General features: G+C 32.0%; 1 protein-coding gene across 10 annotated transcripts in view; it reads left to right on the top strand.

Moving 5' to 3' along the window:
* The window catches only part of RFX3 (regulatory factor X3), a 252,558-nt gene that overhangs the window by 149,245 nt on the left and 80,942 nt on the right, over positions 1-22,371 (top strand). For all 10 annotated transcript variants that reach the window (XM_036217702.1, XM_016138324.2, XM_016138328.2 and 7 more), the window contains one exon: positions 12,596-12,854. In XM_036217702.1, coding sequence (XP_036073595.1) covers positions 12,596-12,854 — 259 coding nt within the window. The remainder of the gene's footprint in view (positions 1-12,595; positions 12,855-22,371) is intronic.

Genomic DNA, 22,371 nt, shown 5'->3' with positions numbered 1-22,371 from the left:
AGAGATATGTCATTACTTATGAAAATGTGCAATCATTATAATTTGATGATACTAAAGTGTTTACCTTGGCTCTTGCTTTGAATATGGACATTTATTGCCAACATGACAGGCTTAATAATGTGAGTTTGTGAGTGAGCATATACTTAAATTTAACAATTGAGAATGCTTTAAAGTACTGGGAGTTGGAGTAGAATACCTCTTTAACCAAGGGAGAAAGTAAGTTAATTTACTTTTGCTCCTGTTTATTTTATCACTGTCTCCTCTAATCACCCAGGCTACACCATCTGTATATTTCTTTGCAATAGTTTTTCCAAGAATATTTTTTTCAAAGGCTGGATCATAGCCTTATCCATTTCTACAGATCTTATAATTTATCGTCTCTAATCATTTAGAATACTATAATTAAACAAGCTGAGAAACATTTCTTACCTTGGAGAGTCTAGTCAATGAACATTCTTGATGTAGCTAAGAAGTCAATTTTTTTAATAAAACAATATTTTTCTTTCCCTTACTCCTTTTTCTGACTTATCTTTCCCCCACTCACTCCTCTGTCATGTTAGTCAAAGTAAAATAAAGAAGCACACTATATCATGACCAAATTATGAAATCTTTTAAAAAAATCTTTTTAAGTGATTTTCTTGTATCAACTACTTTTTGAAGCTTATCCCGATTGAGAGATGATCCATGTTTTAAAATTCCCATTGTATGGATAGCTTTCATAATAAGATTTGACCAGTAGAAAACCTTCTCATATCTTCTTGTTTAGATTAAAGATTTCTCATGAACCTCAAGAAAGAGTTTTTCAAAGTGTATTTCATAAAATTTTAGTCTGAAAAGAGTTCTCTGGTTACACAAGCAGGGAAATACTGCACGAAGGCCCTTCTTTTGGGGATTCTAAATTCCTATTATTAATGTTTTAGAGTATTTTTCCTATAGGAAAGATACACAGTGTTCTAAAAACTGAACCACAGAACTCTTTTATCTGAGTAATATCTAATAACATCACACAGCATACTTTGGGAGGTATATTATTATATTGACATTGGATAGGTTTATTCAAAATTCATGAGCATGTGTACAAGACTCACATTTTTTAAATAGTCATTACTTAAAGATCATATAGTTAATGCATTTTCTGAAGCTATCCAATTGTTTTTTCTATACACTTTAAAAATTATTAATAGGCAACTTTGAAAGAGATACCCTTCAAGTTCCTTTTTTGTCTTTTAGTAAAATAGTGAGTTTCAGGATTTTCAAGTAAAACTATGCTTTCTTATTATTAAAATGCTCTCTTTTTAGAAGAAATGGTCATAGAATTCCTATAACTGAGATGGAGAGGATGCTTTCTTCGTGTACATTTCTACCAATATTCAAATTGGTGTAGGATCTGGTTTGTCATATGGATTTGAGGAATTATATGGCTGGTTACTTAGGAAGCTCTTGAAAAGAGAACTGCCCTTTTGTTGAAAAGAGCACCAACGTCTCTTTATAATTAGAGAGGGCCCATTTCATTAATCTATAGCAATTTTCATCTCTCCCCAAATGGAAGACTTTTAAATATGGCTTCTTAGAATGTCAGTTAGGAAGGTCATGGAGATCATTTATTCCAATCCTTCTTTATAGATGAGCAAACTGAGGCAGGGATGCAAGAATTTGCCTGGTTACTTAGTGTCTAGAGTTCATATTTCCTGACCCTCAACATGTTCTTTTCAGTAATCTGCAGATTGTGGTCTTCTGATCCTGAATTATTTATGTAGTTAGAGGAGAAGGATTGACCAGTCACAAAAAAAATTTTTTAGTAAATTTTATACATTATATTATATTATTGTGTATATTATTGTCAATAGATAATACACTAGTGACTTTTTATGACTAAGGGCCTTTTGTTATTCATCTGAATATATTTTCATGTTTTTAAAAAATTCCATATATATCTTTATATTAAATTTATTTTGTGAATATGGGGTAGTCTTTGGATATTCATGAAATATATGGAAAAATCTATATTTAAAAGTTTTTCAACATCAAGTTTTTTAGTTAAATAGCTTTTAACTAAAAGCTGTCTGTATACCTTTTTATTATTTTCCCTTATAGAATTAAATGATGTACATTAAAGGCAATTTGTTCTGTGATATTTTCACATTCTGTACCTTGACATCTAGAACAGTTCTACAAGATAACACTTGTTTTTTCTCCTCCTTATTTCCTTCCTTTTTTTCTTTTTTTTTTAAGAAAGGAGGAAATAAAAGAAGTCCACATATGCTTTTCTAGGTTTAGAACTTCAGAGGTTCATGTTCAAGTATCATTTCTCCCACTGACTACAGTATAACCTCATGCAAATAACATATTTACACCTGGATTTCCTAATTTGGAAAATGGGAATTAATAGGTAATAGCATTACTTAATAACCAGATCTTGAAAAAGCGTATTTACTTTTAGTATCATTACTCTTATAAAACTAAATGCAGACATAAAATATGATAATCTCTGCTTGGACAAAGATTTGGAAGCTTAGAGTGAGAAACCTTAGTTGTGGGGTATATATTTAAAGAGGTTGGGAATCACGATGTTGCATTTCATGGAGACTGAAGTCTTGTAGGTTGTGAGTATAATCCTCCAGCTATATACAGTTTAAGGCTGTTTCACAAAGGCTGAGCTCTGGAATGGCCAGAAGATTCTAAAGAGGACAGTACCAATAAATCTTAGTCTGGCCCTTAGAAGGAGTCAGAGTAACAGAGTTGCCTCCCAGGAAATGCTCCAAGGCCTCAAACTGTTAGTTTGGCAGTGTGCCTGACTTTGAGTATGGAGTACACAACCTGTTTGTCTGGACTTAGTACGGTGTTTGGCCTCAACTACATACATACATGCTTTAGCTACTTTCATCCATTTTGAAAGTTCCACTGGCTAGTATATCCATCCTAACAAGTGCCTGATTTCTCTCTTTATATAGTAAAACCTCCCAGAATTGACCACATATTTTTCGGCTTCTTTCAAGCTGGCTTTCTTTGCTTTTTGATGAAATTGCTCCCATGAGGGTCATTGGTGATCTCCAGTTGTTAAATATAACAGACATTCCTCTAGATTAAATTTTCTTAATCTCTGTCAACCAGCCAACTATTCTATACTTGAGGCAGTATGTTCTTTTGGCTTTTTTGACTATATTCTTCTTTTTACTTCCTATCTTATTGGATCCTTCTCAGTGATAGTATTGGCCAAATAATTTTTCTATGGCTTAAACTCTCTGTATTGTTCTCTAACAGAGACCACATTTCTTATGGCTACATGTTATTCTCATGACTATATTTTTAACTTATCTTTCCCACACTAGAAGATAAGTTTAATGTAGGCATGTACCTTGTTCGTTTGCTCCCACTCTCTTTCTAATATCTAGAACAGTTGTGTATGATGCATACTCAATCTATGTTTGTTGAATGAATTAAATAAATAGCACTTAATAACAGCTGAGACAGGAGCAGGCTACTTAGTTTTAAATATACAGGGAAAAAATGAATGGAACTGAACTGAGATGCTGCTAATTATAGTGTTAACTCTGTTTTTCTTTTTGGATTTTTTATTCCCAGTACAAAACTTTTTTGGGACTTAGAAACATGTATATGGTTGCTCAGTTTTCCTTCTTCTTTTTTTTTCAAGTATATGGTACAGTACGATTAATTGTAGTCACAATGCTATACATTAGAACTCCGGAACTTACTCATCTTATCACCTGAAGTGTGTACCTTTTGCCAGTATTTCCCCAATACTCCCACTCTCCTGCCCCTTGTAACCACCATTCTATTCTGTTTATGTGAGTTTGATTTTTTTTATATACAACATGTAAATGTGATCATACAGTACTTGTTTTTCTCTGTCTGACTTATTTCACTTAGCATAATGCCCTCAAGGTTCATCCACATTATTGCAAATAACTTAATAACATTTCATTGATATGCCACATTTTCTTTATCCATTCATCTTTTGATGGACATTTAGGTCATTTCCATGTCTTACCGATTGTGAATAATGCTTCAATGAATGTAGGGGTGCATAAGATACCTCTTTGAAATACTGATTTTTATATCCTTCAGATATGTACCCAGAAGTGGAGTTGCCGGCTCCAAGAATACTCAGTGAGGAAAGAATAGTCTTTTCAATACATGGTATTGGGAAAACTGGATTATCCACATATCCAAAAAATAAAATTAGACCCCCTATCTCATACCACTCACCAAAAAATAACTCAAAATAGATTAAAGACTTAAATATAAGACCTGAAATTGTAAAATTCCTGGAAGAAAACAGGGAGTAAGCTTCTTGACAATCTTGGCGATTATTATTTTTTTAAATATGATACCAAAAGCACAGGCAACAATAAAGTAAACAAGTGAGACTACATCAAATTAAAAAGCTTGTGAATAGCACAGGAAACAATCAACAAAATGAAAAGGCAGCCTATGAAATATAAGAAAATATTTGCAAATCATGTCATGTATTTGAAAGAGGTTAATATCCAAAATATATTAGGAACTCATACAACTCAATAGCAAAAAAGCAAATAATCTGATTTAAAAATGGGCAAAGGAGCTAAATAGACATTTTTTTCAAAGAAGACATAAAGATGACCTATAGGTACATGAAAAAGTGCTCAGCATCGCTAATCATCAGGGACATGCAAATCAAAACCACAGTGAGATATCACCCCACACCTGTTGGGATGGCTATTATCACAAAGATAAGAGAAGAAATAAGTGTTGGTGAGGATATGAAGAAAAAGGAACCCTGGTGCACTGCTGGTGATAATGTAAATTGGTACATCCACTATGGAAAACAATATGGAGATTCTTCAGAAAATTAAAAACAGAATTACTTTATGATCCAGCCATTTTTCTTAATTGCAAACTTAGACCAGTGACTCTGAATCAAAATCTTTTATGATCCATTACTGCCAAAGTGGATTTAAGTTCATATGTACTTCCCTGACTTCCGTTGTCATGGAAAAGGACATGTATATGTACTTATTAAGTGCACCTTTTTGGTATGCTTCAAAAACTATTATAGCAATGAAAGCTTTGATAATGCTGTTTATGGATAGCTGCCCCAGAATATAAAACTGAAATAGACTAAAAGAACTAATAGTTGTGAGATAGCACTTTTTTCCTTCCATTCCTATGAAATTTGAGCTTTGCTCTTTTTTTTTTGTATCCTCCAGTACATTGATTTTCAAAGTGTGTTTATACCAGTAGCATTGATATCACCTGAGAACTTGTTAGAAATGCTGTCCTTTGGTTCCTAGCCTGTTCTGCTGAGTCAGGAACTTTGGGGGTGAGGCTAGCAATTAACTGTGTATAAATTATATTTTGGACAGCATATAGCATATATTTAACATTGACAAATGGAGAACATGGGGTACCTGGGGAAGACTTAGAGGACTAGAAGAAGAATATTAAAGAACTAAGAAACAAGGCATTGAGTAAAGGTTAAGGAACTGTGAGTTTTTAGAAAAATAAGACTGAGGGAAGACTTAATAAGTACATTCAAGTATATGAAGGATTATTAGAGATGATGTAGACATAGGAGACATTAGTTGAATGATCTACTTTTATAAACATATCTGCTGCTCTAGTCAAGGAAGTTTATAATACCACATGTATTTCTGTCTTCTGTCCGACTTAAGAGTATTGAAGGGAAGATCTGTTTAGAATCTCAAGTAACTAAGTAGTGTTTGCTTGCCAGCCAGAGATTATATACCACGTGAATGCAATTTGATGAAGAGTCCAAATAATGTAGCTACTTCTATTCAAGGTGTTGGTGGCACATAAAACTTCATACAGGAAAACTGATTAAGGCAGAGTTCTTGGTTTCAAGCAGCAGAAACCAACTCTTGACTTATTTAAGCAAAACAGTGATTTTATTGGAAGATATTTGTGATTCAGGGAATTTCTAGGAAGTCTGAAGAATCAAGCTGAAGAAAAAAAAAAAAAAAAAGACAGGTATAAGCAGCATTAGGCAGCAACCAGACCATAGAATGAACCATACCACAGTAGTAGTCCAGTAAGGGCACCGCACCACTATAGCCATCCCAAACCCTGTCCATCATTGCTACCACTGGAAACTCATCATGGCTCTAAAAGAGGGATAATAATTCCTAACCTGTGTGATTTACTTAATATAAATTAAGTTAGATAATATACCCCCCATCTCAAACAAAACAAAACAAAACAGTTCTCCCTAGTTCCAAAATTCTCCTAGTTTACTCATGTGCTCTCAAACTTTTTGAAAATATTTTAAAAGTTGTTCAATCTGGCTGCTTACAATTGCTTATTTCCTCAATCTAGTCCAATCAGATATATATTGTTATCACTACATGGAAACACCTTTCGATAAGATCATCTCCTATCATATCTAGTGAACATGTACCAGTATCATCTCATGTGACCCATCTGTAATACTCCCTTTTTCCATGGTTTTCCAATATCTCTCTGGCCTCAGACCCTTGTTCAGGTTGTTTATCTGACTAGAACATTTCCCTGCCTCCCCCTACCCATTGCCTCCTTACTCCTATCCCAGCTTACAACAAACTCCAAACCTATTGCAATAATCCAATGTCTTCCAAGCTTTTAAACTATCATCCAGACTAAGAAAATTAGATGTTCATTTTATACATTTTATACATTTTATAAATTTTATAGATGTTCATTTTGCACATATACATATAAGCATGCACACACAAACATGCCATATATGTATATGACAGAAAAAAAGTTTATCAATCAAAACAATTAGGTATAATATGCTCTGATCCTGTCTACTCTCTCTCTCTTTTTTAATGCTGTTATGACCAATTAAATTTGTGGATCATGATTCACAATTAAAACATTTTGTTTATATTGCTCAAATATTTAGTTTTTATCTACTTTTTAAACCTCGTTTCTTTCTAATATCCTTTTCATTCATTATAGCCAGCAATTTTAGACTTCTAATTTCTTCCTAAATATCAAGATCTTTTCTGTGTTGTGGCTTTTGTATGTGTTGTACTCTCTTCCTGATATATTTTTCTTCCTGTTTTCCATAGGGCTGACAGCTTTTCAGCATTTAATTTCAACTCAAATATCTCTTCTTTAGGGGTAACATCCCTTGACTAACCCATCTAATATGACCCTCTCATTTATTATACTTTAACATTCTATTTTTTTTCTTTCATGGACTTAACATTTCTAATTATCTTAGTTGCTTTCTTATTTTTGACCACCTACTCTTTGTGTTATGTAGCCCTTATGACAATAAAGGTTATGTCTTGTTTTGTTCCTTTTATTCTAGGTGACAGAATAAATGTTCAGTAAATGTTTGTTAAAAGAATAAGTATAAAGTGTCCCGAAAACAATAAAACATTGTAAGATATTATAATGTAATATGTAATGTAAGGTATTATAATGACCAACATTGCTATATTCTACATAATAAATATTATGGTATAAAATTTGCAAGATATATTATTTCCTTAATTTGCTATTTTAATACCATTGCTTGATTTTAGTTGACTAGATTATTGGTGCAAGGATATTCAAGGCCTGGGTAAAATACAAAACACATAATTAGAGATATTATGTACTTGGAATTGTGGAGTTAAAGAAAACAGAAAAATTGGTTATAGCTCAGGTAAATTGACATAATCATCCTAGTGAATAAGCAAGCAGAGAATATTCAGAGTCACGCTTAGCTAAGGTATATGCTGAGGCATGATGGGACGCAAACAGCACTAATTTACTGAATTCAATGGATCAGAGTCTTGACGTTTACATAGAATCTCATAATAGAGTTAGCTCTGAAGAAGCTTCTGTCAGCAAGTATGCCCATGTCCTATGTGTTTACATTCATTACAGTGTACATATGCAGAACAATGGAAAGATTTCTTTTCTGCTATAGAAATAATATGACATTGTTTTCATAACAGTCTGTGGTAATCAATAAAGAACAAACAAAAGGAACACTGCAGCATCTTTCAAATGTGCACAGAATTGCTCGGGAATTTAGCTGTTTCACAAATGTAAAGCCCAGAAATAGCTGCTTTCAATCTGATATGCCAAATATCGAATTATTTTCTCAAACATATGTCTTAGAAATTTTGGGGAAAAATAGTGTGCAAGCAATAACTCATATGTATTCATTATACAATGTGAAAGATAAGGTAATCTGAGGTATCAGAATTAAAGATTCATTATTTCTAGTACCTAAGAAAGAATTGCTTGTTTTTGTCATTGGTACTTCTCCACCCCCACCCCCCACCCTCATAAATTCTTCAGAATTTATTCAGGAGCTTAGAGCATTTAGATTTGGAAAAGACCTTTAGGAGTTATCTGTGCACAACTCTGGCTCTGGCTCCAGACAGTGCTCCGACAAATAAGTTAATGCTTATCTTCTTATCTTTAAAGAACAGTGACTAAGAATATTATGATCTATTTCTATTACCCAATCCAGTGTTTAAAATCTCTGTTTCTCATGGAAAGTGTACATTATTTGTCAGAGATAAATTCAGAAATATTCCATGACACCCAATTTCCTAATAAAATTGTCTCCTCCCACCTCCACCCTGTAAATTGAGTCTTTACCCCAGTACATTTTTATGCAGTAGCCAAGCCTTCTTCTCAGTCCTGTTGGTCGTGATTCAGCAATGAGGATATTTATAGATTAGACATACTCTGTAGTAACTTTTACCCTTCTCTTGCTCTTTGCTCATTTCTAGCTCATGAACCATCTTCAACTAGGGGGGAGTATGAAAATCAAAGTAGGTTGCATTTTGCTCCCATATTTTAACTGACTTGAGGGCTATAGATATAAATTTTATATATATATATATATATATATATATATATATATATATATATATATATAATGATGCATTTGTTTGTATTACTAATGTTCACTGGATGCTAATTATATAAAGGAGACATGCCCAAGAGATGGAGTGATCTACATTCCTTAGAATGTTTCCCTTGTGATAGAGTAGCAATTTCTATGATCATAGGACTTAAAAATTCCAAACGTGTGATGGTAAGTATCCTCCGAAATAGTCCTGCCTTTTCTCTCTCTCTCTTTTTACCATTACAAGTACATCTGCAGATACCATTTTGGGTAAGAAAGGAGAGTAGTGTGGGGCTAGTAAGCAGTGAGCTAAAGTGTAAGGAAATCTCAAATAGCAACAGAAAGTTTGTAAGGCCCCTGTACCACCTGTGAGGTCTAGTCTTCAGTAGTCATTCACAAATATCATTGATATACATAAAAAGTTAAGTTATTTTTATGTGACAGAATGATTGAGAGTATGGGCTAAGTGCAGATTCAAAATCCATTTTTTACCAGCTATTTGTCTGGACAAAGCTATTTTAACTTATTCACCTTGTCTGCGAAGTAGGAAATATAATAATACCTATCTCGTAGAGTTGAAATGAAGATTAAATGAGTTAATACCTAAAACACATAGAATAGTGCCTGTTGCATAGTGAATGGTCACTATATTAGCCATAATTTGTTATTATATGTTTTATTTCTGAAATCAACTTATTACTAGGGAACATGCTTAAGAATTTTGGTAGGACTGTGGAAATGAAAGCTAGCACCATATCTTGCATCTGTCAAAGTATTTATTGTCCTGTACCTATTTGTATACCTTATTTGGCTATACTTAAATTCCAACCTCAGATTGTGTTATTTTAAGCATAGTCAAATAGGGTCACTTATGTTCAGTGAACATAAATTCAAATCACCTCTTTTCTTTTTACCTAAATTTAAAATAAGCATGACTGTTTTATTTTATCAAATAAATATATACTGAAGGAAATATATAAATAAGATTTTCAATTAAGAAATATAGCAATGATTAGAACAATTGTATATATATTTTAAATGGCATTTTTCTCTCTGTAGAAAATGTTCTTTATGAAGTTGTTTCTGCCATCACCCTAAACTGAAACTTATACCTGAATCTGTAGTGCATCTTTCTGGAATGCATTAACTCTAGCCAGGGTGGAATACTTTCAGAGCACTATTATTATTTTACTAAAGTTTATATTATAAATTATAAGTGTAATCTGCAATGGGTTCATATGACCTATTTGAAGTGATACAGACAAATATTTGAATAAGGTAGTGTAATTCTAATATTTTAACAAAACAAAAAGGATTTATGTTATAGAAATTTATGAACCTGGCTATTATGTCAGATCACATTTTTTATCTGTTGACTAGTATGCCCACAGTGTACCAGCAACTGTGTTAAATGTTGAAGGTACAGGTGGGAATAAAATAATTTAATGGGTATACAAAGACCTGAGGAAATTAACAATATGTATCTTGAGAGTTATATATCAGGTGTGCACAAGATGTTAGGAAAGTAGAAAGAACAAAACATAACAGCGCAATGAAGAATGGCCATAGAAAATAAGAGGTACAGAAAAATAATTGAGATAAGGTGATGCTTTAGCTGAGAATTTATGATTGATGAAGACAAAGAAGAGAATTAAAGAAAAATGTAAAGGCCTTCCAGGCAGAGGAAACCATATGCAACAAAGCAGGGAGGCAAGAGAAAATGGCCCTTCAGGGGGCCAGCAAAATGGTCAGTGTGATATGAGTGAAAAAGCATTTGAGGATATGGTGACTACCAAGTCTGAAGATGATGTAGGCACCAGCCCTGCTGGTTCTTGTAAGGTCAGTCAAAGGTTCTGAATTCCTTTTAAAGACAAGAGAGAATCATGGAAAAGTTTTTAAGAAAAGTTTTATTTTCGTATTTGCGGGTTAGAAAAATTTGCCTGGAAGCGCAATTGAAGACAGATTGGAAGAGAGCCCGAGTAGAGGAAGGAAAGCCAATTAGAAGGCAGTTATAATGGAGAACACTATGAGTTAATGCAGCATATCTGAAAATAAAAAGGAGAATTGGAGAATTATTTAAAAGGTAAAATTAGAAGGACTTAGTGACTGATGTAGTCTGAATGAGGAAAGAGTCACAATAATTTTCAAAGTTGAAGATGGTGATGCTGCTCTCTGCTAAGAGGAGGAATACAGAAAAAGAACAGGAGAGATGAGGAATTATTTTTTAGTCATATGTTAAATTTTACATAAAGAACTTTCCATATATCATACGATTTGCTAGTAGAGATAAGCAGGTGGCTATTAGAAATCCAGATTTAAAATTCTTAAAGTATAACTACAAAATATAGTGGAGATAGTCAACTTATGCAAGGTTGTCAAATGTGAGCATTTAGATAATCATATACTATATGGTAAAGGCATGTGGTCTGACTAAAATGAGAAAAAAAAAACAGCTAAACATGGAGACCTCAAAAAATATCAGTACTTAAAGTGCCAGAAAAACGGAACTTCTAAAAGGTAGTGGTAAAAAAAAAAAAAGTAAAAATTGGGGGTGGGGGGTGGGGAGAATGCCATAGAAACTAAGAAACAGGAGAGGTTAAGACAGAGAGACCTTGTATATACATAGAAAATGTCTGAAAATATACACACCAAATTGTCAGTAGCAGCTCTGAGATGTGAGTTAAAGAGAAAAACAAAAGATCTGAGGATTTTAATTTGATATTTAAACATTTTAATAAATATTTTATACCTCTTTGTACTACTTTTGCAACTTCTTGCAAGCATATAACTATTTCAAAATAAGAAGTAAAAATGAAAGTCATGTTAAAATGTAAGTTATAATCAATTGAAAATGAAAAATAAATCAAACAAGCTTAATCAGAACAGAAGAAGGAGGAAAAAGGGCAACATGGAGTGGCCAACAATGTTATACTGTAGATAGGTCAAAAACGATAAGGATTGACAGCAGCCTTATGCCTTGGTATTTAGGTTTGGTTGCAAGTGACCTTATTAAAAGTAGTTTTAATAAGGCTAAGGGCAGAAGCTTTACTGTAGCTTTTGGGAAGTGGGAAGTAAGGGCATGAAGAGGTGGCATAGTCATCAAGGAGAAGCTTGAGTATAGAGACATAGACAGAGATTTAGTGGCCAAGGTGAGTAAATTATTTGCTCAAGATTCTTATGGTGGCAAGAAAGAGATCCATGCTAGCGTTCTTAGTTATGGAGGTTTGTTGCAAGTCATCCAGCATGAGGAGTTGACTTATCAGCCCCAGTCATTCCAGATCCCAGCTTTTCTGAAACTTGCAAGAAGTTCTATAAGGAATTGAAGAAGTCACTCAATAAGATTTTTGGAAGGAAGAGATCTGAGCCTGCCCGTCTGCCCTCTCTTGTGCCCTCCCTCTCTCCTTCTCCCTCCCTCCTTCTCCTCCTCCTCCTTCTTTCTTCTTTCTTCTCTCTCTCTCTCACACACACACATATACTAGAGGTAGGCACTAGTAGAGGGCAAAAGCTTTAAAGAATAGAGAGGTGTTTTGTTACTTATTAAAGAAATGTACCTTTTAAGTTAAAAAGTAAATCCACCTATTTCTAGGAATGAAGTTGCATGCAAAATACAAAACCTGCAGTGTTCCAAAGGCTAACATAACTGATATATTTTGAATGTAACATTCATACTAGAAAAAATTAAATAAGATGATAGATATAAATAAGCTAGTAAATTTCTTTTTTCTTCTTCTTCTAAAGCCGAACAACAACTTATCCTTATACAGAAACCCAGATGTACAGCCAAAACACTGGAGGGAATTACTTTGATACTCAAGGGAGTTCTGCACAGGTGACTACCGTGGTCTCGTCCCACAGTATGGTGGGCACTGGTGGGATTCAGATGGGCGTCACGGGAGGACAACTCATCAGTAGCTCTGGAGGAACCTATCTGATCGGCAATTCAATGGAGAATTCTGGTCACTCAGTGACACACACCACTCGGGCCTCCCCAGCAACAGTAAGTATTTGAGTTTTCATTGGTTTATTTTAGCTTCTTGGTAGCCATTGTTGTACATTTTCCAATATAAGGGAGTAAAAAAAAACACAGACTGGGCTGGGGCAAGAAAGTATTGAATTTTAATATTGTGGCATTATCTAAAATATAGTACATTACACAGAATGTTACTGATATGTACCCCACAATTACGTGATTTTGGAAGTTTTTATTGATAGTAGGAAGTGAGGTTATTCTCATTCATTAGTGCTAATTTTAATAGGCTTTCTTCAGTGATAGTAAAATATTTTAAATTTCTACTGAAAGAATTCACTTTTATATTATGCTGATTTTCACTGGCTTTATATGAGATAAAAACCAAGAAGTAATATAGAGAGTAAAATATAATTTAGTTTGGAATTTCCACATCTTTCACTGGTAATATTTATGTTAGCTCATTGCCAGAGAAGACACTTTATGTAGAGCAGCATTTCCCAACCTTTAGACATTTAAGTTTGGCCATATTCACATGTCACCTGTACTATTATTTACTTAATATATTTTTTAGTTGATTTGCTTTTAAAATAGAAAATATGTAATTTATTCTAATGTATATTACAATCTATTCTTAAAGAGTTAATTTAAAAACATTTACCCAAGTATTCCATATAAAGCCATTTTGTATTTTATGAGAGAGACACATTGAAAGCACTAATTAAAAATATCTGTATTGGTTTTGATCACAGCTACAAGTAAATGATTTCTTAGGAATACATATTTTTCTTGTTTTTAAAATTTAATAAATACATTTATATTGACACAGGATATTTTAAGGTATTGAAATGATGTCATAGAATTAGTTATAGAAAGCTGTATGGAATTTGATATCTTCAAACTCTAACCAGAGCTTCCTATTTTCACCTCAGCTAAGCATATAAAGGAGAGTGCTCATTTAGAACTACCTCGCTAAAGTAGTAATGGAATTGATTTTCTAGGTGTTTTGTGTAAAAGGAGGCTGGAGATTTGAATTAAGCCCAAGCACCCATTTTTTCATCGTCTTACCATATAGTTTGTTCTTATAATGAAATAGAAGTAGAAACATTTGGTAAAAAAAAAAAAAAAAATTATATAAATTTAAATTAAAATTTTTCATTTTATGGATTTTCTTCAAGATAAATACTTTGCATATACTTTTCTGTTCGTAATGATTATATATGTTCACACTTTCATCATGCCTTTTCCCTAATTCATCCTTTGAAACCTTTTACTTTTAGTTCACTATTTCTTGTTAATATCAGAGCAGGTCACTAGCAGTTCTGAGTGGAGAGTTCCTTTTTTGTAACTTTACTTTGTGTTTTTAAAGTATTTCTTATGTGTATTTGTCTCTTGCTTTCCATAACATTAAGTACAGCATGTCTAAACTATTTTATTGATAGGGAAACTGAGGTCCAGAGAGGCTAATCTATATTTTTATATAGATTAGCCTCTCTGGACCTCAGTTTCCCTATCAATAAAATAGGGTTGTCAGAGTAAATTATTTTCTAATTTCCTCTCAGCTTTAAAATCATATTTACAACAGAATTGTAAAATGTTCTAGATGTAAAAATAACTTTGTTTTTGCCATAAAAAGAAATTAGGTAGAATAAGTGCCAGTGTTTTATAGTACTCCTAAGAAGGCTACCCAGCAAGTCATTTTCTTTGGAAATGGAATTACTCGCCATTTCCCAAGGCCTTAGGAAAACTGAAAAATGAGGAGAAAGTCTTTTTTTAATTTTCATTTCATCCACCCTCTCTCATGATAGCATACCGTCCCTTCGTCCCCCATCCCTCTTCTACTGTAACTTCTCCAGGCGTTCCTATTTACCTTCACACTAATTTCTGGCTACCTGTTAAACATCCTTATCAACTGGATATGGATTTACTGAATTTATTAATGCTGTCACTGAGTTAACTAAATTGATTATACCAGGTCATATAAATATAGGTACAAACATTAACAGGATATAGTTTGATTTTTTTTTTCTATATAGAGTATGAAAAGTATCATTACTCCTTAAGTTATCCATTACACAAATTTGATGTATGATTTCTATTATTATATTAATTGGTAAGTTAAACTAATAAGATAAAATAACAATTATAACTTATAACTCTGAACAGTAGGGAGCTATTAAAAAAAAACAAACCATTAATTCAGAGTATCAATTGTACCTATTAATTTATATTTTATAAAAAGCATTAGTATTTAAGGTTTTGTTGCTAAGGATGGTTTTTTGTGTGTTTTCTTTTTATAAGAAAACTTTCTAATTTACACTCCTTACCATAAGGAGTGTAAAAGTTAAATAAAAAGATAACTTTTGTGCGGAATAATCATAAGGTACCCTCCTTAAAGCACATATGATAGTGGTATATTATCTAAATATACATCTCCCAGGGTTTATTTTGTTACTTTGTATTTATTACAGAAATTTATATTTGACTTAGATACCCCTCTCAATCATGCTGGAGATCTTCATCTGCTTAATTCACAGTGAGGTGGTGATTCTATTTACCCTTTCACATCTGTTACTAGAGTAATGTTAACAAAGTTTAAGTGCTGTGAAACTTATTTAAGATTTCCTACCATCCTCTTCTTGCCAAATGTTAGAAAATGTGTAGCTTTTTGGTTGTTTAGACTCCTAGAACTCAAGAAATTTTAGTACATGCCATGTCATCAAAGGGAATTTGCTTTTTTTCATGTATCTTTTTCATTCACTATAGATCCATACAAAGAATGGATATGACAACTTGTTGCCAAGACTCAAGCCATTTCTTTGAAAACATTGAGCCAAACTGTGCCATTTAAGTTTAGTTCTTCTGGCTATTTAGTGGTCAGCCTTTCTGTTTAGTGGTCAACCTGTCACCTATAGCATGCCTAATGCAACTGACTGTGTAGTAGCCTATTCTGTGGCCAGAATTCCTAACTGGGAAATAGCCATATGAGCTGTTCCTTAAGAGCCTATAGTAAGTGAAATGTATAGTCTATTAATGCAGTTGATGTAAAACTAGTTAAGTTTAAGTACTTGGAAATAACACAAACCTAACACATTTTGTTCAGTTCCTGGGTAGCAAGGTTTCCTGCTGCAGTTCTCAGAATAATTGCCTGACTCTCTCTTACACTTGACCTCTGTCTACACAGAAATACTTTTATTTGAATTAGGAGTAATTTTCTGCCACAAAGAAGTTTACTCCATTATACAAAGCAGTTTCTCAAGATATAAAAATGAAAAATAATGATTTAAAATTGAAGCCACTACTAAGAAAAATAGATAATTTTTTTTTCCCTAGTCTAATATTCAATATAAAACCGTCTTTCTCATACTAGAAGAATCTCTGAATCATTAGTGGAGAATTTTTATTTGAACATATGATTTATTTTAGTTTTATAACTTTAAATGAAAAGTAGTTTTTATAAGCATGTGTATTTCATTTTTCCTTATACATTGTAAAAATTATCAGTTTTCAAAGTACCTGGAAATGTCAGAATTTTTCAAGAGATTATGATGATAACAAGTTAAATTTTATTTGATGTCTATGTTATGGTACAAACTACCAATTTTCAGATTTGTTCAAAATACTATTCTCCTTTTACTTACTGTTTCATTTATTAAATCAATGGAGTCCATTTGTTTATAAAATATATGTATGTGTGTATGTATATGTATATTTTTATATGTTAAAAATATGCATGTACATACATTTTAAAGGCATTTCCTGCTGATAGTATTAAATAAGAATTTCCAAAAAGATTATGTAACTTTTTTTGGAACATCACTGGCTATGAGTTCAGCTAAGCTACTATTTGACTGTTTTACATTTCATAAATTAATTCTGAGGACCTAATTATTAATATTTCAACAGCACATGGACATTAATGTAGAAGAGTTGGCTACAGTCATAATTCTGAACTCATTATATTTTGACACCATATTTCTTTGAGTGTCTTTATTCATTTGAAACTATTTTCCTTCATTAATTTTCTGTAAAATCATATCATTTACAGAATTTTAGAATTTTGAAACTTGAACACAATTCGCATTTAAATATCAAAAATTTATGATTGTAGTTAGTGATACTTTTGTGCTCATCACAACATAGTTTATTTTGTACCACACTGTATAATAATTAGCAATTTGCTTTAAGAAACTTTATTTCTTCTTCTATAAAATAACATTTGTATTCTTATAATTAGGTAGTTATTTTTGCAAGCTTTTTTTCTTCTTGTTAGCTAAATAAGATTACATTAATCACTTGAGACTGTGATATGAAAGCTAATTTTTACATCTTTCTATATATACATTGAGTAATTATATATGTTAAGTGGCTCTTGCTAAAATTAGATCCTACCAAGGGGCACAAGGAAAATGTGTTGAAACTAAAATTGTTCGTATCTCTCCCTTTTTTGATTAATGTAAAATATTATAATTTCTTTCAGTTACTTGGAGGAAAATTTGGATGTCCATCTGCTGCTATATAAGTAAAAGTTTGGCCTAACTTATACAGTTTATAGAAAGTTAAAAATTTGTTAAAGAATTATAGATGCTTTTATTTCTTTATCCATGGGTTTACATATTTATGGATTTGGCGTAAGAGAATGTTTTTTTCTAAGAAGATGAAATATATATGTATAGTGCCCCAGAAAATGATTCTGCCACCTTATTTATTTGTTGGAGTGGTACCGATGGCCAATTTTTTTACTTTAAATTTTTTATTTTTCTACTTTGGTTATGTCCCATGTAAATTTTTTTGTTTGCATTTTTAAATTTTTTATTTCTTTAATTTTAAAATATATTTTAATTAGTTTCAAGTATGTAGTACATTGGTTAGACATCATAAAATGATCCCCCAATTGTACCCTTCCTCCTTTGACCATCCACCTAGCCAACATATTAATGCTAACTGCATTCCTTCAGCTGTGCTCCCCATCCCCATGACTGTCCATCAGCTACTCGTTTGTACTTTTTTATCCCTTCACCCCATTCTCTTATCTCCTCAAACCTCCCTCCCCTCTATCCATCACCAAATTGTCCACCGTATTTGTGAGTCTGTTTTTGATTAGTTTGTTTTTATTCCTTTGATTCCACATATAAGTAAAATCATACAGTGTTTATCTTTCTCTATCTGACTTAAATACCTTCTAAGTCCATCAAAGAAATATCTTTTTCCATCCCCTGCCTTTTAGTCTTTGTGTGTCTTTTAATCTGAAGTGAGTCTCTTATAGGCAACATGTATGCGTCTTGTTTTCCTTTCCATTCATTCACTCTATCTTTTAGTTAGAGCCTTAATTCTTTTCCATTTAAGGTACTTATTGATAGGAATGTAGTTACCATTCTTTATTCCTGTTTTTGATACATGTTTTTTCTTCTTAAAGATGTCCCTCTAACATTTCCTGTAATACTGGCTTGGTGGTGATAAATTCCTTTAGCTTATTTTTGTCTGGGAAGCTCTGTATCTGTCCTTCAACTCTAAATGATAACTTTGCTGGGTAAAGTATTCTTGGCTGTAGATCCTGGGCCTTCATCCTATCAAATACTTTTTGCCAAGCCCTCTGTCCTGCATAGTTCCTTTTGAGAAATCAGCTGCCAGTCTTACGGGTGTTCTCTTATATGTAATTATTTGTTTTTCTCTTGCTGTTTTGCTTTAAAATTTTTATTAATTTATTTATACGAAATAGTTATATATTCTTAAGTTGCACAATTCAGAAGGTATAAGGAAGTACATAATGCAGTCTCCCTCATACCTCCATTCTTCAGTTCTTATCCTTAAAGGCAACCATTGTTATCAAGTGAGTTTGAGTATCATTCTAGAGATATTCTGTGAATGTACAAACAGAATCTCTCTCTCTCCCTCTCATTACCATTTTTTTAAAATATAAATGGTATCAAAAATACTGTATCTTGCTTTATCCTTTCACTTAGCAGTATATCTCAGAGAGTTTTTTTTCATATCAGTACTTGAAGGGTTCCTTGTATTTATGGGAAATGACTATATTAGAAAGAATTGAATTGCCCTTCTACCTTACCAAAGGAAAAAAATGTTAAAATAATATTAGATTATTGGTTATGGGTATATATAGAAAACCAATATAGTCACATTAGATGAAAACTTCTGTTTAATTATCATAGATAAAGATATACTTGGGAGAAAAAAATTTAAATTTAGAAGTGTGCATAAATGATGCATAAATCAGTTATATTTTATATATTATTTCTATTTTAAATAATTTTCTGTCTTTTAATTAGCTTCAATAATTTTCTTAGTCTTTCAGTAATAATAAATATTATTTCTCCACTTATTTTGACAGAAGCACGTATGTCCATTATGATTTTAGTCTTTTCTGTTTTCCTGTGTTTCGTTCTCCCTGGGCCAACCTGAGTCCTCAAATGAAATTCCTCAGAGAGCGTACCATGAATCTTTTGCTTCCTGTACTAAATCCTAAATTGACTGAAGGTTCTGGGACCTCATTTTCAAAGCACTTAATAAAATGGGACTTTGAGTGACTTGTAGTCTCAATCACTTCATCTATATTCCATTCAGCTGTCAGTCAACTGCACACTGTTCTGGCCTTGAAGCTGATAAGATCTAGTGGCAGTAATTTTATGGTTAAGGCTGTAAAACATTCCACTCCTAGAAATCTTGATAAACTAGAAGGCTAAGATGAACAGAATGACAGGGGCCTTCAGCCTCTCTTGAATATTAGTTCATGTCTTTTAATTTAATGAGGAAAAATACAATACAATACCTATGTTCAATTATCAGTTCTCAAACGAGAAGGAATTTCTCCATGTCTCCATGTTTATCAGTGCAAACCCCAAAAGCATGTGATTTGATTTCCACTTCCTCAACATGCATAATTGCAGTCGTTTTGTTTTGTTTTAGTTTGGTTTTTTTTAGTCATAGAATTATCTGATTTTTAAAAAAATCTAGCTATTATATTTGATTATAACTGTTGATGTCCTAAATTTCATGCGCTAGGTGTTTTGTAATCTAACTTAAGACTGTTAGAAATAATTTTACACATTTATTTTAAATTTATTTACCATACATTTTAGTAACTTTCCCGTTTGCCTTGTAAAGAAAGAAATTATGTTTTCAAAATTAGACCAAGATGCAGTTAAACAAGAGAGAAAATAGAATATAAAAATAGAAAGTAGGTAAAGGAGTCAGAATTTGCAGATAATATAATTATATACCTGACAGAAATCAGAATCAAATGAAAAACTGTAACAGATAATAAAAAAACTTAGTACAAAATTAATATACAAAGAAATCAGTAGGTTCTCTGGATACAAACAACAGTAGTTAGAAAATATAATGGAAGCAAAGATCTCATTTATAACATTTATAATAAATTCAAAATATACCATGCAACAAACTAACAATAATATCTGTGAGATTTCACTGCTGAATGACACTTTTTAAAGTTCCTAAGGGACCCAAAATAAGCTTGAATAATTGAAAAAGTTTTAGTATCAAACATATTATGTCTCCCTGAGTTAACTTAAACTCTTTCAATGTGATCTCAACTAAAACACCAGTAGACTTTTTTCTTTTACAAGAAAGACTGTAAGTAAACATGCAAGAATAGCAAAATTTTTGTAAAAAAGAAAAATAATGAAGGGTGGGGTAAGATGGAAACAGCCCTACCAGTTATTCAAGCATATTATAAAATTATAATAATTAAAACAAAATTGTCTACACACATGAATAGACCAGTTTAGACTAGTAATGAACTAAAGACTATAAATAGGCCAAATGCATATAGAAATATAGTATATGATAAAGGTAGCATTGCCTATCAGTGGAAAAATAATGGGTTATCAATAAATGGTGGGACAACTGGATAACTATTTAGAAAAGAAAATTAGGTTGGTTCCATACATTACTCCTTATATAAAAATTAATTTTACTTAGATGGGAAAATATATTTTATTATTCTCTTATGAGAAAGCATAATATAATATCCAGAAACTGCAAATTTATTGATATAATCAGCTACGTAAATGAAAATATTCCATATGTTAAAAACCACAATAAACAAAGACAATAGTGAAATGACAGCCTTGCATAAAGTTTAAGGTATTATATTCAAAAGACTGTTTAATATATAGACCACTTTTATAAATCAACAAGAAAATAAAAAAGACCAAAATGAGGAAAGTATTTGAACAAGCAGGCTACTGAAAAGGAAATGAAAAATAAATTACAAAGAGATATCATTTTCACCTCTCTCACAGACAAAGCCAAGGTTAGTAGGCAAGGGTGTGAAGAAACGAGAATTCTGTTCATCGTTGATAGGAATCAAATTGACCCAGAATTGAAGAACAATATGGAATTTTTAACAAAATTGAAAATACACATATACTTTGACCCAGAGAATGAACTTATAGGAATTTATCCTATTGTTGATACTCATACATATGTGAAATACTACATAAACAACTATATTCATTGTATAGTTATTTGTAATAAAAAAATTTTTAGAAAAGTTTAATTGTTCATTATCAAAAATAGTAAAATAAATTTTGGTGCATTTGTCCATTCAGTAAAATTGTATATAGCCATTAAAAAGAATGAGGTAATTTATGTGTATATTGATATAGATAATAGATATACATATGGAAAAATCTCAAAACATGAAAAGGAGAGGGTATGTGTGTGTGTGTCTATAAACAGAAACATACATTTGTCTATGCTTATATAAGCACAAAAATGTCTCTAGATGAATGTATGACAATAAAGCTGAGAGGCATGTGAATATATTATCTATTCAAGAAAGTGATTTGTTATTTTCAAAAATACCTGGCAAGCTCTTGATGACTATAAAGAACATCTATTTGGTCATGTTTCCCAAGTGCATGTAGCTGAAACAACCGTTTCTTTATGTGCCCAGTAGAAAGACAATTAATTAAACATTGATCCTAGGTTTCAAAAAATGTCCTCCTTTATTAGACTTTTGAAAGTTTAGAGAATGAAAACTGATATTAAATTTAGGAAAGCTTTTTAAAGCCATTTTTATTATTCAGTATTTTGGCGTGAACGTGAATGTTTTGTATTTGTATTCATGTACTTAGAGTCTGGATTATTTTCTTTAGTTATTCATTCTCTCAAACATTTACTGAGCAAAGTCTGTTGACCAGGCACTGTGCTTTTGTAAATATCAAGGTTTACAGTGTGGGTAATGGAGCTAGTTTCAGCATTGAAAGGGACCTAAGACTCCAAGGCAAAAATGGAAATTCACAAGTAGCTCCCAAACTTCTTTTAAGTGGTTAGTTTCATCTTCTTTCACACCACGTTTTTTAAATCACAGATATTAATATGTTATAAATTGATTAATTTTAGATTCATCAAAATAGTCTTATCTTTTGATTTTATTGCTAACATAAATTTTAAAATTACCTAAAGGTTGTATAGGCTTGAGTAGCAAGAGAATGAAAGCAAATTAAAAATAATACATTGACTTCAAAGTCACCCTTTAAATAGAGTTAGCTAGCGCTGTTGT

Source organism: Rousettus aegyptiacus, unplaced genomic scaffold (genome assembly GCF_014176215.1).
Source record: "Rousettus aegyptiacus isolate mRouAeg1 unplaced genomic scaffold, mRouAeg1.p scaffold_m13_p_3, whole genome shotgun sequence".
Taxonomy (NCBI): Eukaryota; Metazoa; Chordata; class Mammalia; order Chiroptera; family Pteropodidae; genus Rousettus; species Rousettus aegyptiacus.
Note: the sequence above shows the minus strand (reverse complement) of the source record. Positions and strands in the feature narration are given on the sequence as shown.